Here is an 18,963-nt window from a genome sequence, read left to right on the forward strand (position 1 = left end):
ATATAAATCCACCCTGCAATGTTGAGGTTGTGATGAGATCGCCTAATGGTGCATTGCTCCGATGTGGCCCGTCATTAAGGAACACACAACTGTACTCCGTGGGATGACGAGGGGGAGGAGCCTTGGAGAGAGAGAGCCACTAAATGTGGATCTCACTTAGCTAGCTCCCAGATTTCAAAGGTCATGTTTCCTCCAGGCTCTGTGCCTATTTTCAGCCATCCCTCTCCGTGGCTTCAAACAATTATTTTAATTTTTATTTCATAATTGCCTGCACTGTTTTATGGCCTAGAGTTCAGAGGTGTTACTGGCAGATGGGAGCTCTATAAAACCGACTCTGCTATTAGCAGAGCTCAACGCTTCATGATACTGAAAAAAGAAAGAAACAAAAAAAAACAAAACCCTTTGTTCTTCCTTGGCATAACTAGGCATTCCTGAACATTGTACATACACTGTGCACAAGAATGCAATAAGAGTAGGGGATAACTTGGTGTGCAGCCGGTGTGCCACACACAGTTGTTCAAGGTGTTTTGCCCCACACTTGGCAGATGACAAAGCTGGAGTGCAGGGAAGTTATAAAACCAAACAAAACAAACTTGCTAACATCCAGGGATGTGACCCATCGGATCAAGTACTTGTTGCAGAATCTGACTTCAGATACTGAGTTCACACACACACACACACACACACACACACACACACACACACAGTCAGGTGGCATGGCATATGCCCGTAACACAACTGGAGGCAAGCCCAAGAAGGTGGAGTCTCCAAACACACTGGCCTAGGATCAGTGAGAGACTGTTTCCGAAAATAAGGTGGTGAGCAACTGAGATAGATACACATTGTCTACCTCTAACCTTCACATGCGTCCACATACATTTTTGTACACACACACACACACACACACACACACACACACACACACACCACTCACACACAGTTCATTCATGTGGTAAACAGAAATCTGCAACTCTAGTCCTAACCAGCTGATGTTAGAGCTGGCTCTCTTACTCACCATCCTATCCTGCTGTTCAACCTCAGGCTACTTATTTCTTTAAAAAACAAAAAAAACAGACCAAGATTTTATTTGTATTTATGACTGTTTGTGTGAGTGTGGGTGCTTACACACACCAGAAGAGGGCAGAAGAAGGTACGGGCTTCCCTGGAACTGGAGTTCAAGGCAGCTGTGGGTGCCAGGGATCAAACTCTTGTTTCTTTAGTTGAGCAGCAAATTCTCTTACCTGCTGTGCTGTCTCTCCAGCTCCATGTGAGTTTCTTGAAGGCAACAACTCAGAGTGGATACAAACATGTGATGGAGAACTGAGTGGCCCACCTGTGGTTCTATTTTATTTTATTTTATTGTTTTTGGTTTTTTAAGACAGGGTTTCTCTATGTAGCCTTGGTTGTCCTAGACTTGCTTTGTAGACCAGGCTGGCCTCAAACTCACAGCGACCCGCCTGCCTCTGCCTCCCGAGTGCTGGGATTAAAGGTGTGTGCCACCACGCCTGGCTCCATCTGTGGTTCTTTTAAACATGTGTATTTGATATCCTCATTGAAATCAGATCAGCTAAAAATATTTTCACATTAGAAAAATTCCTTTCCCCCCCAATCAGAAACCCTAACCAGAAGTAGGCTGGAAGACTATTCCCATTTCCAACTGTACCTACAGAGCCATTTCTTTCTCTGCCTCAGATTCTGACATGGGGAACACTCCAGCAGAACCCAGGGTTTCTGGATAATCTAAGGTTGCTACCATGCTACCTGTCTATGCACTCATTCTGAGTTCGGGGCCAAGGCTAATCCCACTTTCACCAAGCAGCGGCTCAAAAGATCAGGCTTTGAAGTCTTGCAAAATAGTCATCCTGTGTGCTTCTCTGGGCCAACCCAGATACATTTGAAAGGTGTTTTAACCAGTGACATCAGAGACCACATTGAAGTATTTTCCCTCCTAGGAAAAGAAACTTCTTTTAGGAACAATAAGAACACGTTCCTTCCTGTGGCAGCCTTGATGCATGCCTCTTGTCATAGACTCTTTAATTAGAAGCAGATTGTTATTTTACAAAATTAAAGTGTGTAAGTGTATAGAAATGCATCCAAGACCCTTGAACTGACCTGAGAAAGGGGCTGCGTTTTGTTGTAGGCCATGGCTAAAGATGTATTTCTTTGCAGTGTGATCCTGTGAAGACTCATAGGAAATCCTTTTAGGGGATTAGCGCTGGGATTCAGAATTCTCATGTTGCAGGACTCAGATCTCCAGAGGGAAATCTTTAGTCTGTTCCCAGAGTCCCCACTGAGAGACGGAGTCCGTTGTCGATGCAAACGCATAGGAATTTATTGAGCGACGTGACGGGGTCTGCCAAGATCTTTCTAGCTGGAGATGCTGAGGAGCAGAAACATGGGCTTTTTATACCCTTTACAGAAGCAGAACTTAGCAGAGACTAACTTAGCCCTGGGGCTATATCCCCCTTTTAAGCAAGTCTGAATATAAATAACAAAATTGCTCCAGAAGTGATTCATTGCCATAATGTTAAAAATAAGAAACATGGAATTATAAACAAAGGTTGAGAACCTGTTTGGGGTTGGGTACGGGTGGGGTGGGGGAGTGGAACTCAACCGAATACTTTTTAAAAGGGTTAACACCCTTGATGTTGAAGGACATTTGAAATCAAGAAAAAGATGAACATATCAATTAGTCAAAATGGAGGGAGAGAGGCTGGAGAAATGACTCGGTAGTTAAGAAGGTTTGGACGATCAGAGTTTGGATGGTAGCACCTGTAATTAGCTCACTCGGAAGAACCTGGAACTCTAGCACCAAGGGCTCTGGCACCCCTTTCTGGCCTCCACGTTCTATATCAGTTTCTTCTAAAATTGAAACATTCCATCCTGCAGGGAAGCTACTTAAGGAGAGAGGTAAACAACTCAAAATGACTTCAGGAAGTCCCCGAAACTGAACAGATTCTTGGCCTCTCGCCATCAAAGTAAGCAGAGCTAACTGGGCAGGAGACAGGGAACGGCAAAAGCTGCCAGGAAGGCACTGAGACCAGCAGAGCTGCCAGGAAGAGATTTAGATCAGAGTCACTTGGAAGGATACTCTCCAACCTGCTGAGCTTCCTGCAGGCTGTGCTGTGTGCTTCACAGTCCCCAGCTTCTGTGACCCGTCACCCATGCTGGGGTGGGTTTTGGTGATGCACCTGTCTATGAGCCATTGGTGCTCCTGTTAAGTAACCCCAATAAAACTCATTGGCTCACCAACTTGGATTTTAGTGTTGTCCACGCTTTGGTCTGTTACGTGTTCCGTATCTGAGCGAATAGATGTGTGTGTTGTATTTTCCCAGGAAAAGTTCTGTCATACAACACATGGCCACCTGGACATTCATGTGCGCGCACACACACACACACACACACACACACACACAACCACGCACACATAAATATAATAAAAACATCCTGAAGAGGTAATGAAGATAAAAAATAATGCAACATACCAAAATAAAAACAAAGAAGATCATACAACCTTAGAAGTCAAAGAAATGAAAATCTAACATTAATGAGGGATCTCTGTAGAAAATGGAGACAACTTAGCTACTTCCCTGAGCTCTGCCTATCTTGCTCCATGAGCACAAGGAAGAAGTAGATATGATAATTAGCATGTACAACACTCATTGTGTATGACAAGAGCATGTGTATGTTTCCTGGAGGTATCAGGGAAAAGGGGGTAGAGACACTGTGGTATGAGGTGCCTGGTCCAAAGAACTGGAACCATTAAATATGAGCATTGAAAAGCAGTTTAATACATTCAAAATGCTCTCTCATATACATAGAATTTCTCTCATATACAAATATATCTATATATGTTTGTATCGTGCATGAAATATGGATTTGAAATGATTTAGTCAAGCTAATAAGTGTATATATTTGTGTATATATTTTGTGGTGGGAATACTTAAAATCTACCCAATCATTTTTCAGAACTACATATATTATGGTTAACTATAAGATATCGTCTTATACGATAGAGCCCTTGAACTTAGCTCTTTTCTAAACGGGATTGTATATGCTTTCACCAACCTCTCTCCAGCCACCTCTCCCCCTGCTCCCAGTGTATGCCATACTAGTCCTTATGCAGTGAGTTCAACTCTATAAAAGCCTACATGCAAGAGAGGCCCTGTGGCATTTGCCTTCCTATGACTGGCTTATTTCATTTAACACAATGTCTTCTGGCTTCATCCATGAAGTCACAGGTAACATGGTTTCTTTCTTTTTTTTCCTCTTAGGCTTGGGTGGCAATCTATTGTGATTTGGGGATTTTCTTTATTTATTCATCAGGCAATAGACACTTGCTTTTATATTTTGACTGTGGAGAACAACACTGAAATGAAAATGCAAGGGCAGATGCATCTTTATTAATAGATGATTCTCATTTTCTTTGACTGTATCTACGGAAGTGGGATTGCTGCACCAGATGTACTACTGAAGGAAGGAAAGACTTAGGTGCCAAACAGCGAGTGTTTGGAAATTTTTATTTTTATTTTTAATTAAAAAGAGCGAGGCCCGGGCATGGTGGCACATGCCTTTAATCTCAGCACTCAGGAGGCAGATGCAGGTGGATGGCTGTGAGTTTGAGGCCAACCTGGTCTACAAAGCGAGTCTAGGACAGCCAAGGCTACACAGAAAAACCCTGTCTTGAAAAAAAAAGAAAGAAAAAAGAAGAAACAGAACAAAACAAAACAAAGAAAAAGAGTGAGAAAAGATATTTGCCTGGATAGCAAAAGTCACAAATATGTCAAAGAAAAGGGGGGAAAAAACAACTTTGAAATGAACAAATATGTTTGAAGGACTGCGCTGAGTTAGTCAGGGAGACACTAACATATCTGTGGAAGGGAGATTAAAGGGCCAGCCTCTAAGGAACAAGGCTACAATCTCCATCCCCTTTCCCCTCCTCTCTCTCTCTCTCTCTCTCTCTCTCTCTCTCTCTCTCTCTCTCTCTCTCTCCTCTCTCTGTGGATCATTACCACTTTATTACTAGGGCGCGCAGCCCTGGACAATTCCTTTGGACCTAATTACATCTTTACTGTTTTGTGGCATATCATCCAAACCACCGAGTCTAAACACTCCCAGTCTGAGCATTTCCTTAGCCCACAGCCCTGACAGGGGCCGACTATGCTACGCTCAGCGGATACATCTTGAGTCTGACCGCTGAACACCGTTTATCATTAGACGGATTTGATGAACTGTGCTTGACTGTTACACACACTGGTTCTTACACAGTGGTGGGCTTCAGGGAAACCTGTTTTCTTTCTCTCTACCTTTCAACATTTTACAAATTCTATTAGTTCTGAATTGCATTTTGGAATGATGAGAAATCAGTCCAAGAAATTCTTGTGAATCCTGAGGGACAGAATTGAATTAGCAAAGTTAGGAGAGCAGAAATCCTGGAGTACTCAGAAATCTCTTGAGCTTCCACAGTGTGGATGATTTCAAAAGGAGGGTTGAAAGCTGTGTGTGGAGCAGGCTGTGGTTCCAGAAGCATTCATTCTGACGAAACAGACGAAGGGGACCTGAAGGGTCAGAGGGCAGCAGGTGCAGTCCAGGGGCCTATATCCAAATTCCCAATTGAAAATGCACTTGTAATAAAACTCCTGTGCCTCTTAACCCAGCTTTCTCAGTAAAGCCGTGCACATGTTTATGACAAAAAAGAAATGGGTTGTCATGGCAATGTTAGCCTCAAAATTGCAAGTCATAAGCAAGCCATTACTGAAGCGAAAGTAAAAACAGAAAGCAAGTCTTTGGTAAAGATAAACTTCAATATAAATATCTAAAATATTGAAAGCGTGAATGCTAGATGGGCTTTACATGTTAACTGATCTTATATAATAGGCAGTCATGGAAAAGGCTCCACACAGATCTAATTTTGGAAAATCAAATAATTGGAAGTGTAACAAGGGGACTTCTAACTGGTAGGGATTGTGTAGGGACTCTGCCTCCACTGAATTAAACATTTATTAAGGCTCCGCTACTTCATATTAAAAATTAATATTTTCACAGATTGATTTTCTAAAAGCGGGCATATGGATATAGTTTAACATTACTTTTCAAGTGATTTTGAGTTGTCATTAAAATAGAAAATTAATGGAACCAGATCTGTGAACCACTGAGTTATAGCCATGTCTGAGACCAGAATCACAGCTCCATTTAGTTGTTGATAGGTATGAGAGTCAATAACTGCACCAAGCTTGCCAACCAAGAAGATAGGAGAGGGGTTTTGTTTTGTTTTGTTTTTAATTTATGAAACATATGCATAGAAAAACTCGAGAGACTTACATAACAAATATTTGGCTTAAGGAGGAAAATTAAAAACACAAATGAAACCTCTTAAGAATTCTCCCGAAAGCTCATTTTCTCTTCTTCATCCTAGAGATGGCAACAGCTGGAATTTGCTGCCAACCATTAACTTGTGTTTAAAATTTTTTGTATGTATGTATGTATGTTTGTATGCATCCATAAATACTGTGCCATTAGACTTGCCTTTAAATGTTGTATAACTTGACACCCCTAATGTATAGATATGTCCTTTGCAGAACTTCAGCTTATTGGGTGTGTGTGTGACTGTACGTTGACACTCATTTCCATAATTTGGTCACAAATGTTCCACATTCGGTTACTCAGGCATTTGTAATGTCAGCATCGCACTCTGTTGTATGTGCCCCACATACAGTGAACCACACAACTGAATGCAAGTATCCGAATGGCTGGCAGGCAGGCAGGCAAGTTACACACCAGTTCCTTTGGGGAATAAACCAGATAGGGGAAACTCTTGGTTTCTGTTACCTATACCTTAGCTGCGGGCCGTGCCTCCCCACCCCATGTTTCCATGCTTTCCTTCCCCTGATTTTTAATTGTTTTCTCTCTCTCTTCCTTTGCTTCTTGCCTTCTCTGTTATAATTAAAACAAGTGGAAAACATCAGAGCCGTCTGCTGCCAAGTATTTACAGATACTGTAGATGGCTTTTAAAAGATAAAAGCAGTTGCAAAACTTGTAATTTGGTCTTGAGGAAAAAAAAAACACTTGCAAGACATTTGTGGAAATAAACACATCCTTCATGCTGGTAGATTTTGAAGGTTTGTTTGCTGATTTGCGCTTCATGCCAGTTCATCACTTCCTCAGTGCCTGGCATAGACTGTTCCAGCTCTAACAAGGGAGTGTCACTCCTATTTTAGAGGATGAGAGGGATTTCTAGTATGGTAGCTGAAAATGGAGAAACTGTGACTACAGGGTCTGGCACATTGTACACAGTGTGTCTGTCTCTTGGGCAAAACGACACCCAAGAATAACAGCATCTGTAAGCAACAGAAAGGGAAGAGGCAGCATTTCAAATGCCCTGACATGCTACACGAGCTGCAGTGGGTGAAAGGGAGCTAGCTGTCTTCTTCCCCGCAGGAAGTCAGCATACCTGCACGGTGTTCTCTCTGACCACCTCTGTGCCTCTGAGAGCATCACCCATTCAGGTCTACAGATCACGTTAAAAAAAAAAAAACTACCCTTTTTTAGTTTTTCAAGACAAGGTTTCTCTGTGTTATCTTGGCTGTCCTGGACAGGCTGGCCTTAAACTCACAGCAATCCACCTGCCTCTGCCTGCTGTGATTAACGATGTGGGCCTGGCAAAAATATCTACTCTTAAAGTGAATGGTAGGTAGTCTAGTTTTAGCTTGAGGCTCAGCCATGCCTCTCTTTCCCTTGCCTTACAAATTTCTTAGAGCCATGGACTATGGGCCAGAGTAGGAGCTACCCACCTACGCCGAAGAGCTCGGATTCTCCAGGCAGGATTTCAATCCTGGCTGCAACACTGAACGGCCCTGAACACTGAGCAGGTGGCTTAATTGCCTTATATTTCTGTTTCCTCTTCTGTAACGTGGGGTAAGTAAGACGATGTGCCTTGTGGCCATGATGGTTGTAAGGACAAAGGGATACAAGTCGTATGCAGTGACAACTAACGGGGTATAAGGCATGGCTAATGCTCCAGAAAGTGTAGGCAACAGTGGGTGTGGTGATGGTGATGGACACCCCGGAGATTTTTGGATTCCCTCTTCAAGGTCACTTTCTTGTGCTTCAACTCTGTTGGGATATTTTGGTCTTGCTTTCATAGTACAGTTGGGCTCTGGTGGTACCATAGTGGCTTGGATGTTGTTGATTGTGTTCCTGCTCTGGCATTTAGGCATCTGGGTTTGGGATGATTATAGGTCTAGGTGTTGATTTCTGAGTCTGTCTTTGTAAGGACTCCTTCTTTCTTATAGCTCCGTATGTCACTTGGCTTTGATCACAAGCCATTCACTCAATAAACCTTGTAGACCTCCGTAGAGTGCCAGACATTGCTCTATGGTTCTTAAAAAGTACATGAAGTTACATTCATTAATATTTACAAGAAAAAAAAAACTAAGTACCCAACTGATAAAAGCTTAATAGTGAAGGATGAAAGATGACCACATTGCATTGTGGGAAATTAACAAGTGGTTTAACGGAATGGCCCTACTTGCTTGCCATGAACATGCTGGCGTTTATATAATGTTTCACTTCCTGTATTGAGAAATGCAAACCTGTTCTGAAACACAACAGAGACATTTGTAAGTCCCCATCCTCCACCACAGGACGTGGAATATCCATCGCCATCCGAATGTGCATGAGCCAAACTTCATGTGAAGGCGCAATCTTCCAGTAGACACTCTCCCCTAAGCTCACTGGTCTTTTCCTTTCTCACTGTGACATGGTTTCCTGTTACTCTTCCTGTAGTTCAGGCCTTTTCTATTAGATCTTGTAGGTGTATCTTATTAGCAGCCAAGCTGTCACTCACTCTGCTCTCTGATTTTCCCCATCCACTGTCTTCTAGTGTCAGGACCTTGTCTCTCCTCTCCTGCTCCACCCCTAACAGCTTCCTATTGCTTACGGATTCAGCCCCAGGTGTGTGTTCTAGTTCATCTTTGGTGTGAATACTCTTCTGCATCCAAACGTGACACAGTCCGTATAGGCAGTAGCCAGGTCCTTCCCAGATGCAACGCAGGCACTCCTGTACCTCTCTCTCTGCACTCCTCTATTGTTTCTACTGCTAGAAAAATTATAGTAACGTTTCAAATGCCCATTTTTTTCTTATTGTTAACTTCCTTGCTAAAGTTTCATCTCCACTATATCCTATCATAGGATGGTTTGAGTTCGGTTGCCCCCAAACATTGGAACCTTGTAGATGTATACTTGAGTACAAACGTAAGGTTGTAAGTCATTTTCGCTTATCATTTTATTTTATTTTCACAAGTACCCATTCATGTGCCAAAGCCTGGGAAGGGTTAGTGCATGGCATTGTTAGGTGCTAGGTGAGCAGCCGAAATGCCTGGCCTTCTTCGCGTTTAGCAGTCAAACGACACTCCATGGCCTATCACTACGTTGGGCCTGAGCTAAGCATCTTGGCATGCTACTCCACGCACTTTAGCAGGTACCAGCAATCTTATGAGACAGACGCTCATATCCTCATTCTGTAGATGAAGACGCCAAAGCCTAAGAATTGAAGCTAACTTGTTAAAGAAGCCAACTGCTTTAAAGCAAGCCGGTGGCAAAGTTCTTACCCAGACCCACGCCCACAGAATTCCAAAGCTGGTACAATAAAGTTCCATGCTGAGATGCCTCTCAGAAGAAGCATGTTAGCATGTAAGGCCAAAATTTTCTTCCCAAGCCAAATAAATAAACGTCTTCAGTTCAACATAACAGAAAATATTGGTACTTAGGAGATTAAAAATTTAGAAATTTATTTTGAGCCAAAAAAAAAAAAAAGTAGTAATTAAATCCTCCCAACCCCGTCACCACAGTTACCCTGTTAAGCATGTTCACGGAATAACTGAGACCACCCAGTTGAAAAGGCTTCCTACTGACACAATACAACCATTTGCGAGATCAAAGAGTCTCTCGAGATTGAATATCGCAGGCAGGGAGATATCAAATGGAACCTGAGGGAAAAAAACACAAAAGCATATGTGAGGTATACTGTTTCAAACTACTGACTGAAGAAAAACTTCATATAATAGTGTTATATAAAAGGCATTAAATACTCATGTTTATGATACTGGCTTTCTACCCAATGATATGTCACAAATGCCATTTTATGTTCTACTGGAATTTGTAGATCCACCCATTAAATATCACATACTCTTTAAAAACAAGTGCTATTGGCTTTGTTCTTCCTAAGAGATTGATTTGCCCATTGAAAAATCTCTCACTCTTCCCTTGATCCTAAGTCCTACCACAGGCAGCAGGAAGGCTGTGGGGACACTGGGGTTGAGATTACTCTATCTCAAAGAGGTTCCAAGTTTTATGTCCAAGAGCTGGTACAGCCAAAGTCACTCCAAACAGACTGAAACTGAGAAACATAGACTTCAACATATGTTGATTATAAGAGAAAGAACAAAAATGATTAGCCATCAATCAGGAAAATGCTCCACAGAGTTGCATACAGGCCACTCTGATAGGGCCATTTTCTCAATTGAAGTTCCCTCTTCCCACATGACTCTAGTTTGTATCAGGCTGACAAGAAACTAACACACACACATACACACACATACACATACACACACACACACACACACACACACACACTCACACACATTTGGCTTCTTTAATTAATCATTATATAATCACTATTCTATTTTGGGAAGTTTTTTTTTTTTTTTATATGGATAAGGTGGTTAGAAAGAGAATGGCCTCCGCAGTGTTTGGTCATTACAGAGTGGAACTACTTGAAAGGGAACTACTCCAAGGTGTGGCCTTGGAGTGGGTGTGGCCTTGTTGGAATGGGGGTGGCCTTGGAGTAGGTGTGGCCTTGGAGTAGGTGTGGCCTTGTTGGAGTAGGTGTGGCCTTGGAGTAGGTGTGGCCTCGGAGTAGGTGTGGCCTTGTTGGAGTAGGTGTGGCCTTGGAGTAGGTGTGGCCTTGTTGGAGGAGGTGTGGCCTTGTTGGAGGAGGTGTGTCACTGGGGGTGGGCTTAGGGGTTTCAAAAGCCCAAGCCAGGCCCAGTGTCTCTTTCTCCTTGCTGCCTTCAGATCGGGATATAAAAATCTCAGCTACCTCTCCAACACCATGTCTGCCTCCACGATGATAATGGACTAAATCTCTGAAACTGTAAACAAGCCCCAATTAAATTCTTCCTTTTTATAAGAGTCTCCGTGACCATGGTATTGTGTCATAGTAACAGAACACTGGCTTTTGTTTTTGTTTTTTTAAATAACATAATTACATTTCCAGCATATGCTTATTCAGTTAGAACTCACATGTGTGTTAATGTATGTACAAAGCGCAAGTGAAAGTGTGAGTGTGTTCCTTGTATAGTCATTTTTTTTTGAGACAGGTTATCTCACTGGCCTGGAGCTTATGAGTTAGGCTAAGATGGCTGACAGCAAGCCTGCGACCTGCCTGTATCTGCCTCCCCAGTGCTGGGATTAGAGACGTGTGCCATCACGTCCAGTGGTTTCCCCTATGGGTTCTGGAGACTGAACTTATCCACACTTATACTTGCATTTATTGACTGAGCGATTATCCTTAGTCCTTATGGCCAGTTAAAAAACCCTTACAGGTGACTTTCAGAGTAGAATGCAAAGAAATACTAATTAGCATTAAGATATTTGTACTGTCTTTTACAATAAAGTCCTTTCCAGGTTATATGTACGAATGGTTTTTGAAAATGAGATGACCACAGTAGTTTATTTAACATTCCAGTTATATTGCTGACACAATATATGCTAAATACAGATGCTGCCCTTTGACTTCTGGCTCTTGGCACTGAGACTCCAAGAACAAAAGACTATTTGTCAAAGGATGAAGAATGATTGGTGAGCTGATAGAGGCTACCGGCAATGCCTTCACGTCACGAGAATCAAATAAAGGCAGCTGTCACTCCAGAGAGGAACAAATTACTCAAAAATGACGGGTCCCTCCCTGCTGTTCATTCTCACCATTCTTGACACCAGAGGAATTTTCAGCCTTTTAGTATACGGTCAAGGATTTCAAATTCTGCTTCTTGGTATCATGCAAAAATGGTATTCTGTATCTTTCTACTACTGACTAAAACTGTTATGGTAAACTTCTGGCTGAACTAGTAACATGGTAAGTCCATAAGTTCATAAGTTCTCTCTCTCTCTCTCTCTCTCTCTCTCTCTCTCTCTCTCTCTCTCTCTGTGTGTGTGTGTGTGTGTGTGTGTGTGTGTCTGTAACCACTGCCCAGATCAATGATTAGATATACACATAAGCCAAGTCTGTGACTCATAAGTGATAATGCACACTTGTAATCAAATCACAGATGATGGAAGAAGGTAAAAGCAGGACAATCAGTAGTTGAAGGTCAACCAGAAGTAGTTCAAGGCTACCTAGAGAGTTCACAGCCAGCCTGAGTTACAAGATACACTGTCTCAAAAATAAATAAATATATATTTACATATTTAAAACTAGACATACCCATGACAGTGAGGTTTGCTGGGCCATTAGCTATACACATATCTTATTATAAGTGAGCAGCTTTCTAATACTTATTTCCTACCACCCATGTATGAGCTTTTTGGGTGCTTCGTCTAGTCACACATTTTGAAAATTCCATTTGAGATTTTAGCCGCCTTGTTGAATTTTGTAGGTGCCCAGCTGACCCTCTCTGTTCTTATGGCAATGTCCTTGACAGCTGGTGACACTCCGCCTTGCACCCTGCAGGTCCCCTTGTGAACGGGCAGGGCTTTGCTTAGCTTGTACCGAGCAGCCGATTTCTCCTTGATATGTACAGGAACTTTAAGGAAGTCTAAATACCCATCCTCATTAAGTATGCATGGATGCTGCCTCTGCTCCTCAGCTTGTCATTTACTCATTTAATGATACCCTAAATGAATACAGCCCACTTTATGTTCTTAGTCTTAAAAACAGCACCTTTTAACGTGGGGCCTATTTATACAGTATTGTATTGTATTACCAAAATCATGTCAGGAACCCTCCCATGCCCCATTTTTTGAGGCAGGGTCTCTTGTATCCCAGGCTGGCCTTGAACTTCTTATATAGTTGTGGAAGACCTTGAGCTTCTCGCCTTCCTACCTCCTCTTCTGCACCAGATCGGGGACTGCAGGCATGTGTGAACATTCTTGGCATAAACGGTGCTGAGGCGGAAGCCCAGGGCCTCATGCCTGGTAAGCAAGCACTCTACCAACTGAGCTACATCCCCAGCCCAAGATAGCTTGGCATGCAGCTTTCTGTTATGCCAACACTGCAGAGTCTGAGGCAACAGGACTGCTCTCAAGTTCAAGGCCAGTATAGGCTAGAGAATGAGGCCATGTCTCAAGATACATTAATAAAAACAGGATATATGGTTTTCAGAATAGCTATGATTTTTTTCTCAGTCTGATTTTAAATAGCTACTTTGTAACATCTTCTGGTTCTCTCAGGTATAATGTCCCCTCCTCCTTGGTTCCAAATGTTAAATGATGAAGGAAGCAGGTGGGCAATTGTAGAGAGATTATCTTGTGTATTGTATGGATGAAACACCTGCCAATTAAAAACAACAACAACTATGGCCTATAGGAAAGGGTAGACTAGAAGGTGGGACATCTTGTAGTCAGAAAGGACTCTGGAATAGAGTCAGACGTAGGATATTTGTCCAGGAAGATGTGAGGAGGACAGATGCACAGTACATAAGCAGTGGTAACCAGACACATTGCAGAATGTAGATTAGCATAAATTAGTTATGTTATGAGCTAGTCAGAGAAGAGCCTAGGCATATGGCCTAGGTATTTATAAGTATATTTTGAGTCTCATAAGCCATTATTCTGGGAGTTCAGGGATAGGAGGAAAAATTCATACCCCCACTACAGGGAATTCCCCCTTCATCAGTTTGGCTTGCTTATTCTAGTACTATAATTTTGAATGATTTCAAGTTTAGGGACATGGGTGGATGCAATGGCTTCCTTTCAAAAACCTTAAAATACAGTGCAAGATCCAGAGGGGAAAAAATCTAATAGTCCCAAAGAAAGACAACTTACATCTCCCATGAAAGTTTATGTACCATTTCCTATCTGTTAATTTAGAACTTCTCTGTGAAGTTACTGATTGACTGGAATTTTTTTCTCAACTGGGAAAAACACACATCTTAGAAGATAGAAGATAGTGTGATACTATGATATTAATTTACTTAAGAAACACTATTGTGGCTGACAGCTGACCCATGTGACGAAGGGAGAGAGAGAGAGAACTAGATAGGCTTCGTTTTCTTGTACTTGCTTTGAGCGAAACCCCGTGTCAGGCACAACGGTATCCTGCCTCCCATCCTGACACGGACAGCACACAGTTCTTCAGAGGTAGACAGGGCCTTTGTACAATTTCTCTCATCCGTGGGAAATCCCACACTTTTCTGAGAATGAAATTATCTTTTTTATCACTCTAATTTTTGTGTTAATCAAACTTTAAATATGACAGAAAGGTATTTTAATATAATGGGGGATCAAACGGTCATACTGGTGAGATGGTAGAAATCTTTTAATATTAAATTTTAATGAAATAATGTTATTGCAAAAGGAGATTTGAATAGAACAAGAAAACTAGATATTAAAAGTCAAGGTGTGGGGAAAAAAAACATATACAGGCGTGCTGACTCAAGTGGCATGTTGTCTAAGGATAGAAGGATAGGTTCTTCTTCTTCAGCCATCATCAGCACCATGACACACCTTCATCCCAAGAGGAGCCAAGCAAGCAGGCTTATGTCATGGGACTCACAGACAACCCTGTTTGGGGTTACTGGGGGAAGCATGAGGAGGAAGTATGAAAAAGGAACCTTTAGAAAGGGCACAGACACTCCCCATCCTTTCTCTGCGTGTATGTCTCTCCATCTCTGTCCCTGGGTCATTGTGGCCTTCCTGACATACTAATAATCACACAAAGAGTGCTTGCTTACTTGTGGCGCTCCTATCACCTCCAGATCTTTCTATCTGCCCCCCCTATGCCTGCCACTCTTCCACAAGAGTCCCCGTACTCATATGTTTGCAGACTGGATCCAGCAATGGATCAAAACAGATGCTGAGACTCATGGCCAAACACTGAGCCATTTCTTTTTATAGAGAATTGTTTAAGAAAACATTCAAAAATTTCAAGGGAAAAAGAGACAATTAAGGAAATTGTTATCCTTAGGTTGGTTATCCTAAGGTTTGTTCTGACTGCTCAAGACTCCAAGATCTAGAAAAAAAAATCTTTGAAGTTGCTCTCTTTTGTCAGAAAGATATGTTTTTCAACTTATACAGAATATAAGGTCTCAAGTAGGGAAGTCTTCTTTAAAATGTCAAAAGCTCTGACTACAGCAGGAAGCATGAATGAAACAACAGTCTAGCAGGACAGCATACAGGACACACAGGACAGCATACAGGACACACAGGACAGCATACAGGACACACAGGACAGTACATAGGGCATAAAGGACAGGACACAGAGCATACAGGACAGGACACAGGGCATATAGGACAGGACACAGGACACACAGGACAGCATACAGGACAGTACACAGGAGAGCATACAGGACGTACAGGACAGTACACAGGATAGCGTACATGACAGTACACCGGACACACAGGATACACAGGACAACATACAGGACAGTACACAGGACACACAGGATACAAAGGACAGCATACAGGACATACAGGAGAGTACATAGGATGTACAAGGTACATGGGACAAACAGGGCACACATGACAGTACACAGAGCACATAGGACACACAGGATAGCACACAGGACATAAAGGACAGCATGCAGGACACACAGAGCAGCACACAGGACACACAGGGCAGCACACAAGACACATGGGGAAGCACATAATACACAGGACACATGGGGCAGCATACTTGGTACACAGGATAGCACACAGGGGTACATAGGATATCACATAGGGCACACAGGTCACACAGGGCAGCACACAGGCAACACAGGACAGCACATAGGGTACATAGGACAGCACATAGGGCACATAGGACACATGGGGCAGCACACAGAGCACACAGGACACAGGACCGCACACAGGCCACACAGGGCACCACACAGGGCACACAGGGCAGCATACAGCATACATCCTGGCCTGGATGCAAGTTCAAGGGTCTGTGGTCTTAAAGTCACGCACTGGAAGAAAAAGTTAAAGGAAACATTTTCTTCAATATAGAACTTAATAAGAAGTCAGTGTATGTTGCTGTGCCACTTCACCACAGGACAAAAGATCATGCACTAAGCTTTCAAAACTTAAAGCCAAAATCATTTTTTATTTTTAGAAAAGTTACTCCAGATATTCCTTATAGTGCTAGACAGCTGACTAACAGAAAGCAGATTCTGAGATGGAATTTAGCTTCCAGAAGTTCACTTGCTTTAAAAGAAATGACCAGGAGATTAATACATACAGATAAAAATGAAGGAAATGGAATTTGGCAGGAGGAGTTGGCCTACAATGCAGTCACAGACAAACTCCAAGCCGACCTCATGGAGATCTTTGAACATGGAATGGCCCTTCAGTGTTACTTTGAACTGTGACAGAGGGTCAAGTCTTTATACCACAATATTGACCAGAAACTGGACACAGGCTTCTTCAGGAGAAGATGTCGTGTGCATTGGCGGACTAAGGAGATGGCTCGGTCAGGAAACTGCTTGCTGGCCAAGCACAAAGACCTGAGTCCAGATCCCAAGCAACAACATTAAAAACAAAACGGTGTGCAGAAGTTTGTCACCCCAACGCAGGGAGCTTGGAACAAGAAAATCCCTGGAGCTCGCTGGCTAGCCCGCCTAACCAACGGATGAGCCTCAGGCTCAGTGAAAGATCCTGTCTCAAAATAGTTAGGGCATAAAAATTCAAGGAAGACACTCAATGTGACCTCTGGCACCCCAACAGAAGTGCATATACTTGTACCAACACACACACACACACACACATACACGTGCATGCGCATACACACATGCACACACATACACACTCACAAACACACATGCATGTGCATACACATGCACATGCACACATACATATAATGGCAATATGGCAGAATGCATGCTAGCCTGCGGCCAATATAAGCTGAAGGGATAGTTAAATAATTTTGATACATATGCTAAATTTCCAGATGCTTCTCTTTGGGGTCTTCATAAAATAATTCTAATGCACTGCTTCTATTAATCATTCTATTTGATTACCCTAGCAATATTCCCCTCTAGAATATGAGGGGAATTAACAATTAAAGAGTAGGAAGAAGATTTAGGACTAACATCCTCCTGAAAGCTTAAGAAGGAAAAACAAAATGCAATTCCACTCGAATCCTAACTCGGTCAGCTTTTCCTGGGGAGACACAGACAAACATCTCCTCCCTCCAGAGAGGGCACTGATGGTAAATCAAAGTAAAAGATCCCACCAAGGACAGTTTGGTGGACTAATGAGGAGTTCACTTGGCTTATTCATAGGCACATGCGTGAGGCGGGGTAACTTACAGGAGTATGGGTGAGCCTCAGATCTTGGCACCATTACAAAAATCCCACCCCAAGATGGATAGCAATCCTCTGTTAACCTTCTGCTTCCTCCACACCCCAGCACCTCCCAAGATCATTTTCTGCTAGGAGTGGGGTGGGACGGAGGGAGCACTGGTTGGCTGGATTTCCAGCTGAGGGTCCGGTGACCTCCATTCCTCCTTGCACTATGTAATGTCAGCTGCTCCAACGACTCTGTTAAGGAAGCATCTATTGCTGTACTGGTTTTTGCTTATTTGGTTGGCTACTGGGCTAAGGCTGTTATTGCTGTGAGGTGGTAGTGAGGTGTTCATGCTTTCCCCCAAGGAGAAGGCCTCCCATAGCAGGTTAATTGGGGAAGTCCCCTAGAGTCTTGCACACATTTCTGAATTCACGGAGGAGCAGGAGAATGAAATTGGGTGGGAACGTGTGATGCTGCACAGGCCAGGGCAGTGCACAGACATGGCAGAAGAGTGGTCATGGGAGAACTGAGTGCTGCGTGGAAAGCAGTTTTGAGCACAGTGATAAAGGACATATTCTGACCATCCATCAGCCTGGACATGGAGCCTGACCGGGATACCTGCTAGCTGAGGGGTGTTGGCTGAGCCATTGCGTATCCTTATTCCTCAACTTTTCTCATGGAAACAGTGATAGAAATAGTAACAGTAACAATACCAATGCCTATCTTAAGCACAAACAAAATCTGAAGTCACACGCTTGGCTTCGAGTATGGATTTACTCCCTGTCCCTGAAGCCACACATTCATGCAAACATAGTGATTCATAACTAACTTCCTGTAAGTCCTGAAGGTCAGAAGCCTGAAATCTGTTTAACTGATGTCAAGTCGAGGCACTGTCTGGACTGGTTTCTTTCAGATGTCCAGAGCAGGGAGGGGTGTGGGGTTGGGGGAGAAGGGGAGCTGTTTACGTTCCTGAGCTTCCGGTTACCTCCTCCCTCCTAAAACCAGGCTCACTGCCCTTGGGCTTCTGTCATGAATTTGCCTCTGTCTCCTCTCTGTTGTCTAATCCCTCAGGGGCTCCCTCACACAACGTCCCTGATGACAGCCTTCTGGGGTCACCTACACAATCTTCTCATCATTTTATCTTAAACCTGACCACATTCATTGAGTTGCTTTGTCATGATGGAGTTCTGGGGAGTCTTCTGGAAAAGACCACTGTCTGCCTGTCACATCTGTGGTACTGTCACATGTGTGGTCCTGTCACAAGTGTGGTCCGGTGAGGTGATTTAGATCCTGTACTTATCATAGCTACTGTGTGGGGATTGCTATTATCTTATTGTATTATTTTTTACTTAAAAATTCACTATGTTTCTAGAACATCCTATTGTGACAAAAAGTTATTAGTGCTCACCAAAATTCATCGGTGTGTCTTTACAGTGCTCCCTGGTATGCCCTTGCAAACTGGGTTGAGACAGTAGGCTATGAGCA

The 18,963-nt window shown here is 42.9% G+C and overlaps 1 protein-coding gene across 4 annotated transcripts in view; it reads right to left on the reverse strand.

The window, feature by feature from the left end:
* Positions 1 to 9,807: 9,807 nt before the first annotated feature.
* The window catches only part of CFAP54 (cilia and flagella associated protein 54), a 296,457-nt gene continuing 287,301 nt past the window's right edge, over positions 9,808 to 18,963 (reverse strand). For all 4 annotated transcript variants that reach the window (XM_084796148.1, XM_084796147.1, XM_084796149.1 and 1 more), the window contains one exon: positions 9,808 to 9,986. In XM_084796148.1, the coding sequence (XP_084652274.1) occupies positions 9,867 to 9,986 (120 nt within the window). In that variant the 3' untranslated portion in view covers positions 9,808 to 9,866. The remainder of the gene's footprint in view (positions 9,987 to 18,963) is intronic.

Source organism: Acomys minous (genome assembly GCF_964271855.1).
Source record: "Acomys minous genome assembly, chromosome: 9".
Taxonomy (NCBI): Eukaryota; Metazoa; Chordata; class Mammalia; order Rodentia; family Muridae; genus Acomys; species Acomys minous.